Source organism: Lepidochelys kempii, chromosome 2, assembly GCF_965140285.1.
Source record: "Lepidochelys kempii isolate rLepKem1 chromosome 2, rLepKem1.hap1, whole genome shotgun sequence".
In the NCBI taxonomy this organism is placed as follows: domain Eukaryota; kingdom Metazoa; phylum Chordata; order Testudines; family Cheloniidae; genus Lepidochelys; species Lepidochelys kempii.
The window spans coordinates 167,235,631-167,253,340 of NC_136381.1; the positions used below are offsets into that span (position 1 = coordinate 167,235,631).

A 17,710-nucleotide genomic window follows, 5' to 3' on the forward strand; every position below is an offset into this window, starting at 1 on the left:
CTAGCACTGGCCGTATACTGCCAATACCCCAGTCAGTGGCACCCTTACCCACTGATGAATCTGACACTGGCCAGGAGGAAATCATTCCCTGGCTCCTCAAGGTGGCCCACCACCACACTACAAGGGTCATCCCCAATTCCATCACGCCAACAGCCCATGCCTGCCTTCCTGCCTCTCCCTCCCAAGGCCATATTGTAACTCTAGGGGTATTACATACACATGGCGCGACCATCTCCGGTGTCTCTCGGGGAGAGTCCACCAGATGGTTTGCTACAGCCTGGCACCTGAGGGCAGGAGAGCACCTGAGCCAGGACAGGAGAAAGCTTTTTCAGAACAGGAAAGAAGGGGGAAGGGGAAGAAAAAAAAAACACACCTGACGAGGAAGCTACCTCTTTAGCACACTTCTCCTCATCTCTCCCAGATGAGACTGTGCTGCCCACCTCTCATCATTAGGTGAAGATATAAGAACTTTCTGGATCTTACCAAGAGAAGAGAGTGGCAGACAAGCTGCAGATTCCCTTACAGGAGATGGTAGATACACATCACAAGTTGGTGGAAATTCTGCATACTACCTTCTCATCTAGAACTTTCCTCCCAATTAATGAGCTGATTCTAGATCCTACCAAAATCATCTGGCAGAGCCAGCCTCCATTGCACCAACCAGCAACAGAGTGTAAACAAAAACAACCATACATTTCTACCCAAAGAGGCAGACTTTTTCAACATCCGCAACCCAACTCCATCATAGTGGATGTGGTTAATGCATGAAGCAAGCAACATAATGCCAAGTCAACTCCATATGATCAGGCTTTGCAAGTTGGCATATTCATCAACAACATTGCTGTTTAGAGTCTTAAATTACCAAACTGTCATGGTGAAACAATTTTGTTAATCTTGGGGAAACCCAGGATGTTTCTGAAAAATTACTGGAAACACAAAAAGAACAGATTCAGACCATTCATAGAGAAGGTCAGTTAATAGGCAGACCGGTCCTAGAGACCCCACTGGATGTAGCTGTTACAGCTGCCCGCCCAGTCTCCATGTCAGTGGTACTGAGGTGGGTTGTGGGTTTTGTTTTTTTTTTGTTCACTACACCTCTCTAGATTTCCCAAAGAGCTACAGACTTCCAATTTGAACTGCCAAGGTCTTTGTGGAGAAGACAGATTTTCTCTCCACATCCTGAAGGATTCTCGGACTGCACTACACTACTTAAGAATCTACACTGTGGAACAGAAGAGAAGATATACCTCTCAACCACGCCACAGATGACAATCTTCTCAATACTCACCATCTCTTACACTCTGGCTCATAACAGCACAGAGGGACAGGGCTCAAAAGTGAGAACAGTATGCACCCCAGTCCATGACCTCTCAAACTGCCTCTTATAAGCACTTTGATGAGCTGGTTGGAGGCCTGAACAATGATACCTTACAGTATCAGCTGCCATCTATACACCTGTCACGCCACTCAGTAGTCACCTTACCTTACTTCACAGCAGTTAGGACCAGCTCTAGAGGAAAGAGATTGATATCTAGCCCTGAACGTAGAGGGTGCCTACCTCCATATGTCAATACAACCATCGTACAGGCGATTTCCTACTGCTTACCTTTGGGGCAGGATCATCATAGGTACAGATTGTTCCATACAGGGTTGTCTCCAAGGTTCACTTCATTGTAGTGGCATACTAACCCTGGTACAGTGACTGGACTTTATCAGCATCAACGTGATGCAGTACAAGCGAGAGCGCTCCTCTCACTACCCACATTCACCACCCTGGGACACATGTCTCCCTAATATGCTGGGGAGCTTACCTACACAACAATAAGGTTCAGGACAAATGGCCTTCCACAGAAATGGCCTTCCATATCACTCTTTTGGGGTTAGGGGCTGTAAGGAGTGCCTGTGCCAAAGATAAACTCTGTCTTTCATCAAAAACAACACACAAAGGTTATGATGGACTTAATGTGACCTCATCGGATGAAGTGAGCTGTAGCTCACAAAAGCTTATGCTCAAATAAATTGGTTAGTCTCTAAGGTGCCACAAGTACTCCTTTTCTTTTTGCGAATACAGACTAACACGGCTGTTACTCTGAAACCTGTCATTAATGTGACCTGTATGTTTTGTATAAACTGCCAAGGAGCTGCCAGATCTCCCTCCCTCTGCAAGACAGCATTCAAACTTTGGAATTGATGCACCCATCACAATGTGCTCATCTCAGCTGTCTGTCTACAAGGGATACAGAACGGGATAACCAACAGTCTCAGTGGGAATTTTCTCACGACAATGAGTGTATACTGAATTCACAGGTGCTTCAAGATATAGCCACTCTTTGTGGAAACAGTCACTGGCAGTTGCCCTCATCTTCCCAGCGAACAGAGCCCATTTGTATGTCTGTTTTCCCAGTTTCCTACCCTATCCAAGATTCTGTTGAAAATTCAACAAAACAAAGCGAGAGTTATTGTGATTGCCCCTCTTGACTATGACAAGTCTGGCTCCCTTACCTGATGCAGATGGCAGTATGCCCTCCTGTTCCTCTGACATCAGCCCATTCCTCACCCGCTCTCTCAAAACAATGGGCTGACCCTTCACCCCAACCCATGGGTCCTCCGCCTCCAGGCTTGGATCTTTCTTTGTTCCAAGGCTTAGAAGCAGAATGCTCTGACAAGCTGAAACACATGTTGCAACACAACCACAAGTTGACCACTCCACATACCTATCTACAAAATGGAAACGACCCCAAGTTTGTACCATTCCAAACGGACAGCCCCAACCTCATCTTTCCTCCCTCTGATTTTGCACTACATTTTAAACTCTCACTCAGCTCCCTTAAGGTACATCTCATGGTGAAAATGGCTTCTCACTTGGAGTTTGCTCACCACTAATGTGTAGACTCTTTAAGGGCATTGAGACTCTCTTTCCCCATGTGACACCACCCGCTCCAGCCTGGGACTTTAATCTAGTTCTCAGGGCTTGGACTAGACTTCCCTCCAAGTCCAGGGCAACTTGTTCTCTCTTACACCTGTGCGTGACGACAGCATTTTTAATTGCCATCACCTCAGCTAAGCACATACGAGAAATAGCGGCCCTGATGGCACACCCATCATTCACAGCCTTTGTCTTTTAAAAAAACAAAAAACAAAAACAAACAAAAAAAAACTCTAAGGCCATATCCCAAGTTTCTCTCTACTTTTTCTTCACTTTCCATATGAATCAACAGATCCATCTCCCTGTTTTTTTCCAAAACCACATTGTGACAACTGGGAGACAATTGTGCATATGCTAGATATTAGAAGGACATTGGCATTCTACTTGGACAGGACTAAGGACTTCAGAAAATCCCCTAAACTCTTCCTTTCATCCACAGAAAGATCCAAAAGCTCTGAGATACTTCCTCAAAGACTATCCAAATGGGTCTCTAGTTACATTAATCACTTAGCAAGGGCGCAACTTACTTCCGTCCATATGCACTCCATGAGATCAGTTCCTACCTTAATCACATTCCATAGGGATACTCCTATCTCCCCAATCTATAGAGCAATGACTGGGGCCTCTGTCCATACTTTCACAGAACATTATGCGATCACTGAAGATTTGGCCGCTGACACCATCTTCAACTTCACAGTAGTCTCTGTAGTAAAAGACTCCGCTCCGAAGTCCCAGCCTCCAGTGGTGGGTACTACTCCGGCGTCACCTAAAGTGGAGCACCCATAGGGACACTACTCAAAGAAGAGGAAGTTACTCATCTTGTGCAGTAACGATGGTTCTTTGAGATGTGTGTCCCTATGGGTGCTCAACGATCCACCCTCCTCCCCTGTACTTTGGAGTTCTCTACAGGTCTCTGTGGTAGAGAAGGAAGTGAGGGGGGTTCTCCCGTGCAGTGCTAAATAGCCTTGAGGCAGACCACGAGGGAGGGAGAGCACATGCGCGGGCTCAAGGGGACACTGCTACCAAAAATCTCCGATTAGAGGTGCAGGGGCACACAGACACCTAAAGTGGAGCACCCATAGGGGGACACATCTCGAAGAACCATTGTTACTGCACAAGGTGAGTAACTTCCTCTTCCTGCAAGCACGTGCATCTCTTCCCTTCCCCGATTTTTCTTCAGGGGCTGTCTCAATCATCACCAGTCCTATCAAGTTTTCCACCAGTTGAGTCTGGTGGGTGGCATTCTCCTCTGTTACACCAGTGTAAAGCATGAATGACTTCATTGACATTTAATGGAAGTCATTCAGAATTTATATTCATGTATCTGCAAGCAGAATTGGCCTTTATACATTGTGATAAATCTATCTTTTTAGGGTTGTAAAATCACTCCCTCTTTTGAGATCTGCCAGCAGCAAAGTAAGTCATGTGGCTCTGGAAATCAGCATCATGAAAGATGGCTGGGTAACTGAGGAAGCCCAATTTAAAAGGAAACTGTCCACTTGAGAATCACGTTTGTCTCAAAATATTGGACCTCCTATATTTACAAGCAATACCTTAGATTATTATAACTGAAAATAGCTAGAGGGGAATGTTCTCTATTTTTTGTTCACTTTGTGCATTTGACTGTATTTATGTATAGTCAATTTCTCCCTTGCAGAAAAGACCCTTTTAGAAATCAGCAAGAAAGCAGGGAAGTCCTTATAAAATATATTTGAATGATGTTCAAGTAGTACAGCCTGACTTTAATACTTTTTATTAAGGATACTTTATCAGAAATTGGATTTTTTTTAAAGTATAAAAACAATTCACATTGACAGTGTCCCTTTATTGTTGTGGCTACTGGCAGCTCCTCAAACACACAAGTTGTTTCAGATTTTGGAAACGCGACCCTGCAGATTTGAGGGCAGAATGGAGCCCTTGATGAATGGTGTTGTGATATAACAGTATTATACGAAGCATTTTGTCCTTTTAGAATAATTAATCCCTGTGAACTCTAGAATAGTATGTGTTTGCCTCTTGGGAAATCAGACTTCCTGTACCAAAATAGTCATGGAATATCTTTTTTTTAAACAACTAATCAGTTCTTATACTCTTGTGTAACCACTGCATCGTGTCCTGAAACGATAACCTAAATGTGTGATTTTATTGCACCAGATCAGCACAAGCTTCTGGCAGGTCTGAAAGAGGAAGGATGACAAGACATTAAGAAAGCAAATAAATGTGAGCGCTCCTAAAGCAACTGCAGATCTAATATTCTTTTTGTGTGACCAGTTGCTTGAAGTAGACCCTTTGAGTCAGTGAAAGCAAAGGAAGGAATCGCTATCCCCATAGGTCAACTTTTAACTGGATTGATCTGAAGAAAGTCTACCTTGCTGTTCACTCCTCTTCCCAGTATTTCCTATGAGTGAATTGAAAACTGGTTTCATCTTTGCCCATTTCTGGAACTGAACCAAATCTGAACCATTTGTAAGATTCAGGACCTGTTTGGTTAACTCCCCCTCCCAACACTCTGGTCTTCTGCTGCTGGGATCTTACATTCCTGCAGTTCCTTTCTGGGACTTCTCTAGTGTGCCTCAGAGAGCACACTGTGCCTGGGATGCTGTAGGACATCCCAGCTGCACTGTGCACCCTGGGATGTTGCCAACTGGACAAGCCTAGAGTGCATTAATTACAAGTTAGCCTCTTGAGGTCCCTTCCAGTCCTGTGATTTTATTATTATAATACCCGATGATACCTCCATGAAAAGGCCCAGTAAGTGCCCCCTGTGGAGGGCTGTGGTTTTCTATCAACTGGCTTCCTTGGTTCAACAGTAGAGTGTACAGTTGCTTTTTTCTTCTTCCCAGTTTCTCTGCTCTCTCCAACCTTGCCAGCAGCATTGTTATACTCATGAAATACACCAGATACTCTAGAGACAATTTCTATACCAATCCCAATATTTAGCTAATGTGCTGGCCCTCTTTTTGTCACTGCTGGGGTTTGATATCTGCAGCATTAGGAGTAGTTATGCTGGACATTGCATGTAATATTGCCATGTGTTGCAGAAGAATAGCCAGGGAATTTTGAACTATCCTTGACTTTGGAAACCAACCTCCAGGTTTGGATGAGGGAGGGTGAGAGTGATTAATGGGACAGGGAAGGAGAGAAAGTGTTTTTGATCATCTAGGGAGCTAGCTCGGATGATGACTAAGCTTCCACAGTCATGTCTATTATGGTGATTTACAGTAAGCTAGGCACTTCAAAGATAATGCATAAAAGACAGGTCCTTGACCTAAAGAATGTACAAGTTAAAGCCCCAATCCCACACTGGAGGCTTGCAGGACAGAGCTCTCGGCCTATATGGAGCCTTACTGATTTCAGCAGGGCTCTGCACAGGCATATGGGGGGTAGTCTGCTCTCCCAGTTCTCAGTGCAGGATCGAGACCTAAAAGATAACAGCTACAGCTTACAAGTCATCTCACAGAATGGTTTCTAAGGAAGGGCAGCTCTAAAGAGAGAGGGACTGGGGGTGTGTTTGTGTACATACTGGTGGTACTAGGTCCAGGTTAATAGAAGGAAATAGTTACAAATAATAAAGGGCTACCAAGCTAAATGTAGAAGAGGTTTAACAACAAATAATTAGGAAATTTAAAACCACGGAAGGATTAAAACCAAATAACAAGAATTGAAGTACAAAATAGCAAATAGGATGTGAGTCAAAATTAGAGCAGCCAGGCAGGTTCTAAGCCACAATAGGCAGTCAAAAGGCATATGGGCAAAATAGACAAATATAAAGCAAAAGGACATTTTTCTGCATCTGTCACCCGCACTCCACTTTTGGCTGAATATTCCCTGTTTAGTTTGTCGTGTTGTAGTAGCCGTGCAGTCCCAGGATATTAGAAAGACAAGGTGGGTGAGGTAATACCTTTTATTGGATCAACTTTGGTTGGTGAGAAAGACAAGCTTACACAGAGCTCTTCTTCAGGTCTGGGAAACGTACTCCGGTGTGTTGTGAGCGGTGTTGATCATTGTAGCAGTCACACCTCTCAAGATTCATGGCTCCTACGTATGCCTATCACAACATGTAGTGTGCCTCATCCAGTGCATTAAATGCCCCAACAACAACTATGGAAGTAAAACCAGACAATCACTATGCTGTCAAATGAACTGACACAGGAAAATGATAAAAGACAAAAGCACCCTATTACCTATGGGTGAACACTTTTCACTAAGCGATCACTCTATATCTGACCTATCAATCCTCATCCTCAAACGAAACCCGAACAGCACTTTCAAAAGATGAGCCTGGCAGCTTAAATTCATAACCATGCTAGACACTAAAAATCATGGACTGAATAGAGACACTGGATTTATGACTTATTACAACAGTCTATAACTTATTAACACCCCCACCACCACCCAGCCGTTCCCTCCCCGACCCCCACCTTCCTTTCCCCCATGACTGGATGGGTGTTAACGGGCCACTTCACCTTAAATGGTCCCTTGAAATATGTGTTAACTCCTAACACAGCTAAACAATCTATTCCACTTTGTATTTAGCTGTGACACTTTGAGGACATTTCCCAGACCTGAAGAAGAGCTCAGTGTAAGCTTGAAAGCTGGTCTCTCTTACCAACGGAAGTTGGGCCAGTAAAAGCTGTTGCCTCATTCACCTGTTTAGTTTGTAAGTTTCACAGGGCAGGGACCTGTTTTTATTCTGTCAGTAGAGTATCTCCCCTTCCCCCCCAAATGCACTAGTGTATATTTAAACTGACTACTCTTGGTGCTTCTAGTTGAGACTAAGTTGAGGCCACTCCCAGAACAACTCTGTTGTTTACTCTATCTTCAAAGTAATGTGCAACTGTAAATCTCTTCCTTGAGTTTTACAGGGGAACCTTGTGACACAAGGGAGCCAAACACTGTACCTAAGTGGGATGTCAGCCTGATAAGTACTGCTGACATGGCAGTCTCTCTTCTTTACTTTCCAGCCTTGGTTTGCAATATCATACTCTTTAATAATACAAGAGTGATATGGAGCCAAATTACAGTCCCTTGTTAAAAATATCTGCCTGGGCAATCATGTCTGAATCTTAACATGGTTTCTTTCAGCAGTTCGTGGATTCTTTTTGTGCTATAGAGTTTACAGCTCTCTAAAGAGTGTTGGAGGTATTTGAGGGAAGAGTCAGAAAACTAACAAAGTTATATTTCCAAGTTCTGGCTTGAATAAGTAAAGAATGTACATCCTAGCTGGAGAGTCAGTGTAAAAGAGATTAACCTGTGCAGGAGGGGGCAAAGAAAGGAGTTCTCCGCTCTGGAGCTGAAGAAGTCCTGAGACTGGACTTTAAAATCAACGACCTGCTTCACCCAATCATGGTCAGAATGGAGCACCAGGCATCCAGGGGACAAGGTGAAGAGGTAAAGATGGAGGAAGCCCCTTTTGGCCATTCTAGAAGTGACAGTAACAAGCTCCCAAGAAAGCACCAAGGCCCAGATGATGGGGAAGAAGGGTCAGCCTACTTCTGATTCTTAAGGCACTAGGCAGGTGGTAATAAATAAAGAGGAAATAGGGAAGAACCCTGTCACATGGATGCTATTACTTAGAAAGGATTTACCAATACTTTAAAGCAGTGGGGAGCAAATAAGGGGAATCCCTTTCTCTTCATAGTAAGGAAATGTTTCTTCAGGGGTCCCCTGGGACAGGCAAAAAGAGCACATTCTGATTCAATCTTGTGTCATGGAAATTCAATGCAAGTCGTTCCTTTCTCAGAAGCGCGGCCTAAAGATATCCTTAAAGTTCACTTTTCAACAAAGTCCAGCAAGATGGCCCAAATTCAGGTTATAGCAGGGAACAAATAAGAAACCACTGGCTCTAGTGCACATAATCCATTCTATTCACCATGAAAGGAAGTTGAACTTCTGTTTTCCAGGAGTCCCCTGTCCTGACCAGACCCCATAACCTCTCATGGTTTCCTCTTAATGAGCCCCAAACTACTTAAGGGGCCCAGCTGTCAGCTCCTCCCCACAAACCTGGCACTTATGGCAGTCTGTGAGAGAGAGAGGGGGGGAGAGAGATTCTTCCTTTAAACCCAAAGGAGGAGCTTGAACCCTTTACTGTCCAGCCAAAAGCAAGATACACATATCCCATCCTGCATCCCTAATGGGAGAGCTCCAGAAGAGAGTGGCACATCTAAATGGCTGAGGGCAACCCTGACATAGTATTCTGCGAACAGTGTGCACTTCTTCGCTTCCACAGCATGTACAACTCCAGCAGGAAGAAGCAAGAGCTAGAAGAGCTGGTTTTCAACATGAGCCAAAGGGAGACTCCAAAATTAAGATAACTGCCTGAAAGCCAACAATGAAGTGAGGTAGGAACCAATCCACAAGCTACCAATCACAACCAGAAAATAGTGTTTTGAACTTTCACATCCATATAAACAGTATAGTGCCAACCCTCTCTGTGGATGGTGAGTGAGGTATGCATTGTGGATCCTATTTACAGCAAATAAAGAGCTCACTACACCCCTTGTATATTGAAGTACATTGTACAAAGTGCATTTCCAGGGATAGTGAATCTCTGCTTATGGTGAAGTTCTATAGAAAAAAATAACTTTAGTACAAAGGGCTTCCACTTCATTTAGCTTGACTTCTTATCTCTCTGGAAACTTTAGTCTATAAGGGAATCTATTCATTCTGCATTTAGTCCACAGACTTCTTTTAGTTCTGTTTTTATTCTGCTGACATTTTGAGGAAACGTTTCAAGTTTCCGTTTTGATAAAATTGCTCTTTGAAGTTGTTCTAACAGTTTTTATCTTTCAATCTGTGGGCTCCTAAATAGTACAGTTGAAGCTTGGGGATGTTTTCCGTGGCAGTTTTGAGTATTTATAAGCAGGATGAAACAGGATTGGGCGTTGCAGATCTCATTTGAAATACTTACTGTATGTAGTTCCCATCTCCTCTGCACTCAGCAGTTGCTGGAGAATCAGCTTTCTTTTCTCTCTGCTGGGGTTGAATTCATCTCAAATGATTGACCATAATTTGCCTTTTTCATATCATCTGTATGAAGTCTACTACTTTGTTGGAAATATGATTGCTGCTAGAAAAGTGCTGATGAACACAATGCATAGTTTAATGAGATACCACAGCATGAGTATTATAGTTGTGTTCTGGAACTGCAATAATTCAGTGCATGAAGGTCAGTATTTTTTTCAACCTCTATGCTAATTTTTTTTTTTTGAATGAAATAGCTTGCGTGTTTTAAGATGGCATTTTGGTTGTTAGCCAAACTTGTGTGAGTTACTGCTATGCTACGTGTTGCAGAAACACATAATTTTATTTAAATAAAGATGTCTAGTAGAATATAGAATTTATAGTGAGGTGTTATGAATTTAAGTTCTTCCAGATTGTTCTGTTCTCTGAAACAGCAGCAATAAGGCAGAGAAAAACAGCATATGCAAATTCTATTTAAAAAGAGAGCTACTTACCACTGTCTATACACAAAGAGGCAAACTGATATCTATATCGCGATGGATAGATATGCAGCCTCAACCTATGGCTGTTCACTGCTGCACACGTGTGTATGTGGGAATATGCAGTAGTTCTGTACACGTGCATGCATATTTCAATGGATTTGTATATTGCTACATTTGGATAGAGAAATGGTTTCAAAATATAATTATAAGTGCTTGAAAATGTGAAATAGTGCACACATATTAGACAATGGAACTTCCAAATGTATTTTCATATAGATGTACTGCGCAAGGGAGCACAGCTATCTAAAGTGCCTGGTTTTCCTGAAGTGTTTCCCCTTATCATAAAACCACCATGGTTAGATCTTCAGTCTTCTTATTCCCCCTAGTAGTGTTCCTCTTTCATCTATGATCTGATTTTTCAAATTTCCCAGGCTTGTCCATTTTGCACCTGAGAATGCTCTTGGAGCCTGTAACAGATGTTAGAAGAGCAGCTTCTCAGGCTGTGTCTTGGCTCCTACGTCAAGGTTGCTGCTCCCTATGTCCAGTGCATCCTGGTAGGGAAGTTGGGCTCAATCCCTAACTCCTTTGTCTCTCTGGAGAGAGGATTCCTAAGCCGCTCCATGCCTGACTTTTCGGAGCTGCCAAAGCCGTTCTTGCAAATTCCCCAGTGACTCCATTAAGTGCCCGCTCCTGGTCGTGCTTGTGAATGAATGGTGTAATTAAAGTGGAATGGTGTAATTAAAGTGCATAGTGGAAATATGCCTGTTCCTCCAGATGGTGCTGCATCTATGTAGTTTTTCTTCTTTCTTTCTCACTGAAAAACATCACCCATGGAGATTACAGGTCCCAGATCGAAACACTCCTTTTTTTTAGCTGACTGACCAGGATGTTCCCATCAGTGTGGAGCATTTTATATTGGGACATGTAATCTCTGTGTTCTTCAAGCCCATAGTGAGGATGAAGGCCACTGGATTGTAGAACTTTATGGGGGCATTTAGCAGACAAGGTGCACTCTGCCTGCCCTTGGTTTATGCTCTGAGTACTGTTGGATTAGTTCTGGTATTCTGGTGTCTAACAATGTGTAGTTAATTAAAGGCTACAGAGAGTCTTTTTTTTCTTTGCAGTAAAGCAGTGATGGATCTGTTGGTGGATTTGTGCAGCCGGTACCACTTGAATCCAGTTCACCATACTCTTGAGCTGAAGGCTTGTGGGATGCAACCTTTGAGTTATAAGCCTAATACTTTGGTTGGGGCGCTGGATGTACAGACAGTACTTCTGAAGGAGAAAGTTCCTGAAGGGAAGACAAAACGACCTCCACCTAGGATCCCTGAGGTCAGTACTGCCTGCTGCTAGAACAACACTATGGGACCATCATTATAGTAGTATATCTTCAAGCAGCGATGCTGATACTCCCTGTTCCACCCACTTTTTTTTTTTTTTTTAATCTTTAAATCAGGATGGGGGAGGCTTGTGTACAGACTGATGCAGTCATCTGTTAAACTGGTAAAGTTACTATTACTCACTCTGGATACTAGCATTCTGTTGTAGTAATAAAGTTAAATATAGTATTTAGGGCAGATTAAATCATTATGTCAGAATCTGAAGGGACATTTATGAAATAAAGTTTTTAAACTGAAAATAATCACTAAAGTGAATTTTAAGATGTTTCACTTGTTTCCTTTATGTAGTGACTTTGCACATACAGTAAGTATATTGTATAAGTAACGGTTATTTATCAAGAAGACCAGGAACCTTAAAGTAAATGGAAAGTTTCACCATCTGGGAGAGATTTGGAGCCAACCATCTTCCAAAGACTTATTTTTTCTCTGAAATATGAACATTAATGGGAATCAGTGCATCTGATCACATTAAAATATCACAGAGGGAGCTACTTACGCACACTGAAAAATGACATTGTTTTAAATAAGCAGCGCTCTGGCCACAGCTCCTTTCCCCTGGCCACATTTCCTATATAGGCACTATGTGCAGGGGCGTGGTGTAAAAGCTGCTTTTCTCCAACTGGAGAATCCTTACTTGGCAAGATCTCTTGGATTTATGACCCCTTTGGGCAGGTGTATCATGCAAAGGGGCCTTAGTGTAACCCAGAATATGGGCCAAAATTTCTTCCCCCTCTGCTCCTTGAATTAAAATCTTTATTTGCCAGTATCTGGTTTTGGAACAGATTTTTTTCCCCTCCCATTTGATTAACTTTGCTTTTCACTCTTCCTCCAGGTATTTTACTGTCTATGCTTTGAATGTCATTCAAATGTGGTGGTGCTTATTTACAGTAGGATTCCTAATGCATGACTGCCTCTGAGTTTGCTCTTATACACTAGTCCTTGTGAATCACTCCTTGGAGATTTTTTTAAGATCTTGTCCAATAGCAAGTTTCCCCATGTGGGTCACTAAGTTTGCACCGGAAGGATCAAGGCAAAACAAAGTCTTCAGTACCTGCTCTGTGTCACTGGAAAGCATGTAGGGGGTTGGTGTGGAGACACCCACATAAAGCCTGACAGTGTCTGTCTGTTTCCTTTGCTTTCTCAGAAATCCATGAGGTTGGTAGTGAATTACCTGAAGACACACAAGGCTGTGGTACGAGTTAGTCCTGAGGTGCCTCTGCACAGCATAATCCCAGCCATTTGTGAAAAATGCGAGGTCAGTCCAGAGCAGGTCGTCCTCCTGAGGGACAATATCACGGGGGAGGAGCTGGAACTTACAAAGTCCTTGGACGAGTTAGGGATAAAGGAACTGTATGCTTGGGACAGGAAAAGAGGTGAGTCTAGTTTAATTGCATCTGCTATGGCTCTAGTGATCTACCAACGATTACACATGATCTGTATTTACATCTTCGTTGCTTTAAAACCAGACTTAAATAGAAGGGTGACATTCATGTCAGCTTTACAGAGCTACTCGTGTTTTATAATCAAGGCCAGTAGCAACAGCAAGGATAACAGTGCATTCAGCTGCCATCCAGGAGTCCCCAGAATGTAAATAGCGTGACTTGTTCCCAGGCATCATGCCAGTAGAGGCTAACAGCTGTGAAAGAGATGATTGGCTCAGTCTAAACACACAGGGAGGAGCCTCGTTGCCCCGAGGGCTGCTGCCAAAAGGGGCACACAGGGCACTGGTGCTGTATCCAGACAAAGCTGCTCATCCACCTGTGCTGTGACACAGAGAACGAGGGAGAGCTAACGTGCCACCATCATGGCAGCTGATAGAAATGAGAGGAACAGAAATAGACCAGGGCTTATGATAAAAAATTGCTGCTAAATGCCAAAGCAATTCCTCCTATGAACAAAGCTATGTGCTGTTAATGAAGAGGCACCGATGAGGTATTTTTATTTAAAATAATGTTCTTTTGTGTTTTTCTCCTCCTCTAAACAATATTCTAATGCCACCTATCTGGACTTCAGTTTGGTCAGACAGCTCTTTGATCCAGAGAGCATAGATATTAAATGTGCTTTAGACATCCTAGGCTGCCACTGCCGAGTGCTGGGTTTTTTTACTAACAAAAAGTGATCTTCATTTAAAAAAAAATCTTTTATTTTTCTTTCACTGAGTAGTTCTTCCAAAAGAGCTGATGTCATTGTTTATTGTTTAGAAAATGTTGCCACCACATATGGTGCTAGACAGGCTTATTTTTTATTTATACAGTCATTTATTTATGTTGGTGTTGGGTCTCTTCTTTCAAACCTGTCTGTTAAATGACAGTTTTACCCTGGAATGATCAACATTTCAACGAGTTTAGGCTTTTAAGTAAACTAAGTATTTCCTTTCCCTTTGAAATGGCGAGAGGCTCAAAAAAGACACCCACAAATTAAAGTGCCACAACTCAAATGCTACTTCTCTTCTATTTAGACATATTTACAGTGAAACACTTTGGAGCAGCATGTTAAGCATACAGAGTGTTTGTCCTTATAGCATGGCATATTTCAGAGACCTCTCGCTAGAATAATGAGTCTGGGCCTTCTTAAAACATTTTTCTTTTAATTTAATATTTGGACCAGAAAAGTAGCAAAGTGCATTGGCTACAATATTGGCCCTAATCAGGTTCACATTTTGGTACCCATGCAGAGCCCTACTGAACTCCATGTTAGCAGACCCAATTGCAGGATTTGAACCATAGGAGCAGACTGTAATATTACAAATCTTACCCATTGCATAGGTGATTGACACAAGAAATTAACTTCTGTTTCTCAATTAACCATTACATTAGAACGATATTACATCTGATCCCAAAAATGTATTTCTGCAGGATTCATTCTTTTCTGTTATTTTTTCATATCTACCTGCCTGTGTGTCAGTCCTGAGTAATAAAAAGAAATAATTTTAGTGGAGTTTCCCCAGGGTGATCCTGCAAATACAATATTTCTCCCAAGGTTTTGCTGGTATCAAGATTTTCCCTACCCTGCAGTCATTACAGAGGGAAAATTCTCATTAAATTCAGTGGCAGTAACCCATTCATCTGGGCTGCAGAATACAGCCCCATGTCAATTATCAGGTGGACAAAATGGATTGTTCCAACATCTTATCTCATTAGCAGAGGTGCCCCTATAACCCTAAATATGGTATTGGATGTGCTCAAAACACAGACTGTGTGTAAGAGCAAATTCTAGTTGAGTGACTCCTCACTTGAGGCACCAACACTTCGTTCCAAAGTTCTATTAAGTCTTTTGTTAAAAGAGAAACTCTGCTTTCACCTGGTTACATAGTTTCTCTTAGAAGTTGAAGCAGTTTCAATAAAGATTAAGAATTAGAACAACAAACCTCTCTACTCAGGTAAGTGCATTGTTGCTTCTAACAGCAGCCTTGCATGTCCAGTTTCAGGGAAAAAAACCCACCTTTCTTTATGGTGTTTCTGAAGACCAAATATTAAGGGTAATGGATAGTATCTGTGGTTTACTGGGTCATGTGTCAGAAAGTTAATGTGGTTTTTCTTGTCCTTTCATTGCCTGCTTTTTCCAGTTCTTCCATCAAAAACTCAGTCTGAACCTTCTCTGAGCTATAGAGGTACTGTACAACAATGCTTAGGGAAAATCAGTTTCCCCTTCAGGTTGTCTTTTTAGCATGGCTTTGGTAGCATAACAAAATTGCAAGGTCATAGCATAAAATACTACAGGGAACAGAGTTGTTTACATTATCTGTTTTATATCATAGACAGTGATTATTTTCAGTGCAGATGGACTGCTTCACTTGCCTGCATTTCTGGCCAAAGTGGCGGGAGGGAAAATACATTGGTCATGGAATCATTTCCATTAAAATGTCAATATTTTAAAACCTTATCACATACTGATGCATGGAATCCTGGTAGATGCCTATAATCTAAAATGTGATTATCTGAATTTCATCAGATCATCTTAAATTTTGCTTTGTCTCATGAGCAAAATGAGAATGTTTTGATTGCCCCAGAGGCATTTAACTACTTGGGGTTTACCTGTACCTTAGTTTTGAACTGGAAAAAACAGATGCTGAGATATCCATGTGTGTGATGATTGTGGATAAACAATGACATTTTAATTGAGACCACTGTATTAGGGGATGTGTGACGGGTTCCCCCCAGGGTGCCACTTGGAACTGGAGTACCACTGAGGCCCCTGACCCACCAAGGGGTCCCGCATGGGCTCCCTCTCACACCATATTGCTGTGACAAGCTACAAAGTCTTCCAGCCTGCACTTTCACCAGCGTACATACAGGTAGGGACACACCCAGCTGCAGTTAGAAACAGGCTCTCTGACCAGCCCCGGCATGGGAAAGCTACTCCCAGCTCCTCAGGCACATACCCCCTCTGGAGTATAAACCCAAAATTATTCCATCTTGCGTTGCACAGGGAACTGTTCAGCGTAAGCTCATTAAATTTGCCCCTTCCCTCAATGCGTAGAGGAATATGCAGCAGCCTTTTGCCCCATGTTATGATTCCCACACACTGGTTTAGATAAAGCGAAAAACAAGTGTATTAACTACAAAAGATAGATTTTAAGTGATTATAAGGGATAGAAAGCAGATCAAAGCAGATTATCTAGCAAATAAAAAACACAAGCTAAACTTAATATACTAAATAGATAGGGTGAAAATCTGCTATTTATAACCAAAGAGATTATACAAGTAGGCTGCAGATTCTTAAGGGGCAAGCTGCACTTGCTTACAGCTTGGAATCCCCAGGTATTCCATTCACAGGCTAAAAATCCCTTTAGTCTGGGTCCAGCACTTCCCCCAGTTCAGTCTTTGTTCCTCAGGTGTTTCCAGGAGTCTCCTTGGATGGGGAGTGAAGCACACCAGATGATGTCACTTCCTACCTTATATAGCTTTTGCATATGGCAGGAACCCTTAGTTTCAAAGCTTGGCTCCCAGACAGGTCTGTGGAAAAACACTGACATCCCAAGATGGAGTCTAGAGCAGTGGTTCCCCAACTTGTTCTGCTGCTTGTGCAGGGAAAGCCCCTGGTGGCCCGGGCTGGTTTGTTTACCTGCCGGGTCCGCAGGTTCAGCCGATCGCGGCTCCCAGTGGCCACGGTTCGCTTCTCCAGGCCAATGGGAGCTGCTGGAAGTGGCGCAGGCTAAGGGACGTACTGGCCGCCGCTTCCAGCAGCTCCCATTGGCCTGGAGCAACGAACCACGGCCACTGGGAGCGGTGATCGGCCGAACCTGCAGATGCGGCACGTAAACAAACCAGCCCGGCCCGCCAGGGGCTTTCCCTGCACAAGCGGAGGAACAAGTTTGGGAACTACTGGTCTAGAGACATGTGGTCACATCACATCTTTGTAGAGTCATAGCAACAATTAGTCAGAGGCTGTGTGTAGTGTTCTCAAGAATGCTCCCCAGGTGGAAAATAAGCTCCTCCTAAGGCCTATTGTTTTTTATTAATGCCCCATTGTCTTGAATAGGCCCTTCCCTACCCATCTATCTTGACTACAAGCATCTTGTCTAATGGGCATTACCCAGGTGCAACTACATTTGAAATATAGAGTCAATATTCCTAACTTCAGATACCAAATGATACATGCATAGAAATAAGATAATCATATTCAGCAAATCATAACATTTTCAGTGACATCTCACATGATTTATCTTGCATAAAATGCATTATAATTATGTCCTAATCATATCATAATAATATCACTCTGAAGAACATGGGGTGCAGTGTCACAGGATGTCTATATTGCAATCACTGGGTATGACTGAAGCTTTTGTAGACATACCCATAGACATCATTGTGATTGTGAGCTTTTCCAGTACACGTTTTTGCTTGAAAAATGAATGCCAACTTTTTTTTTACAACAACCCTAGGGAAAAGATTTGTAACCAAAACACTTTCAGCAATTGGTTCCTAAACTGTGCCTGC

At 42.7% G+C, this 17,710-nt stretch overlaps 1 protein-coding gene across 11 annotated transcripts in view; it reads left to right on the forward strand.

Annotated features, from left to right (window-relative positions):
• COBL (cordon-bleu WH2 repeat protein) overlaps window positions 1-17,710 on the forward strand; it is a 233,747-nt gene that overhangs the window by 76,771 nt on the left and 139,266 nt on the right. For 9 of the 11 annotated variants that reach the window (XR_013635369.1, XM_073332702.1, XM_073332705.1 and 6 more), the window contains exons 3-4: window positions 11,496-11,703; window positions 12,916-13,144. Coding sequence is in view for 8 of the 11 variants with exons in the window: in XM_073332702.1 (XP_073188803.1) it covers window positions 11,496-11,703; window positions 12,916-13,144 (437 nt within the window). In the remaining 3 variants the exon portion in view is untranslated. Of the gene's footprint in view, window positions 1-11,495; window positions 11,704-12,915; window positions 13,145-13,531; window positions 13,704-17,710 lie in introns of those variants that run through there. The other 2 variants (XM_073332707.2, XM_073332706.2) reach the window with 1 other exon arrangement.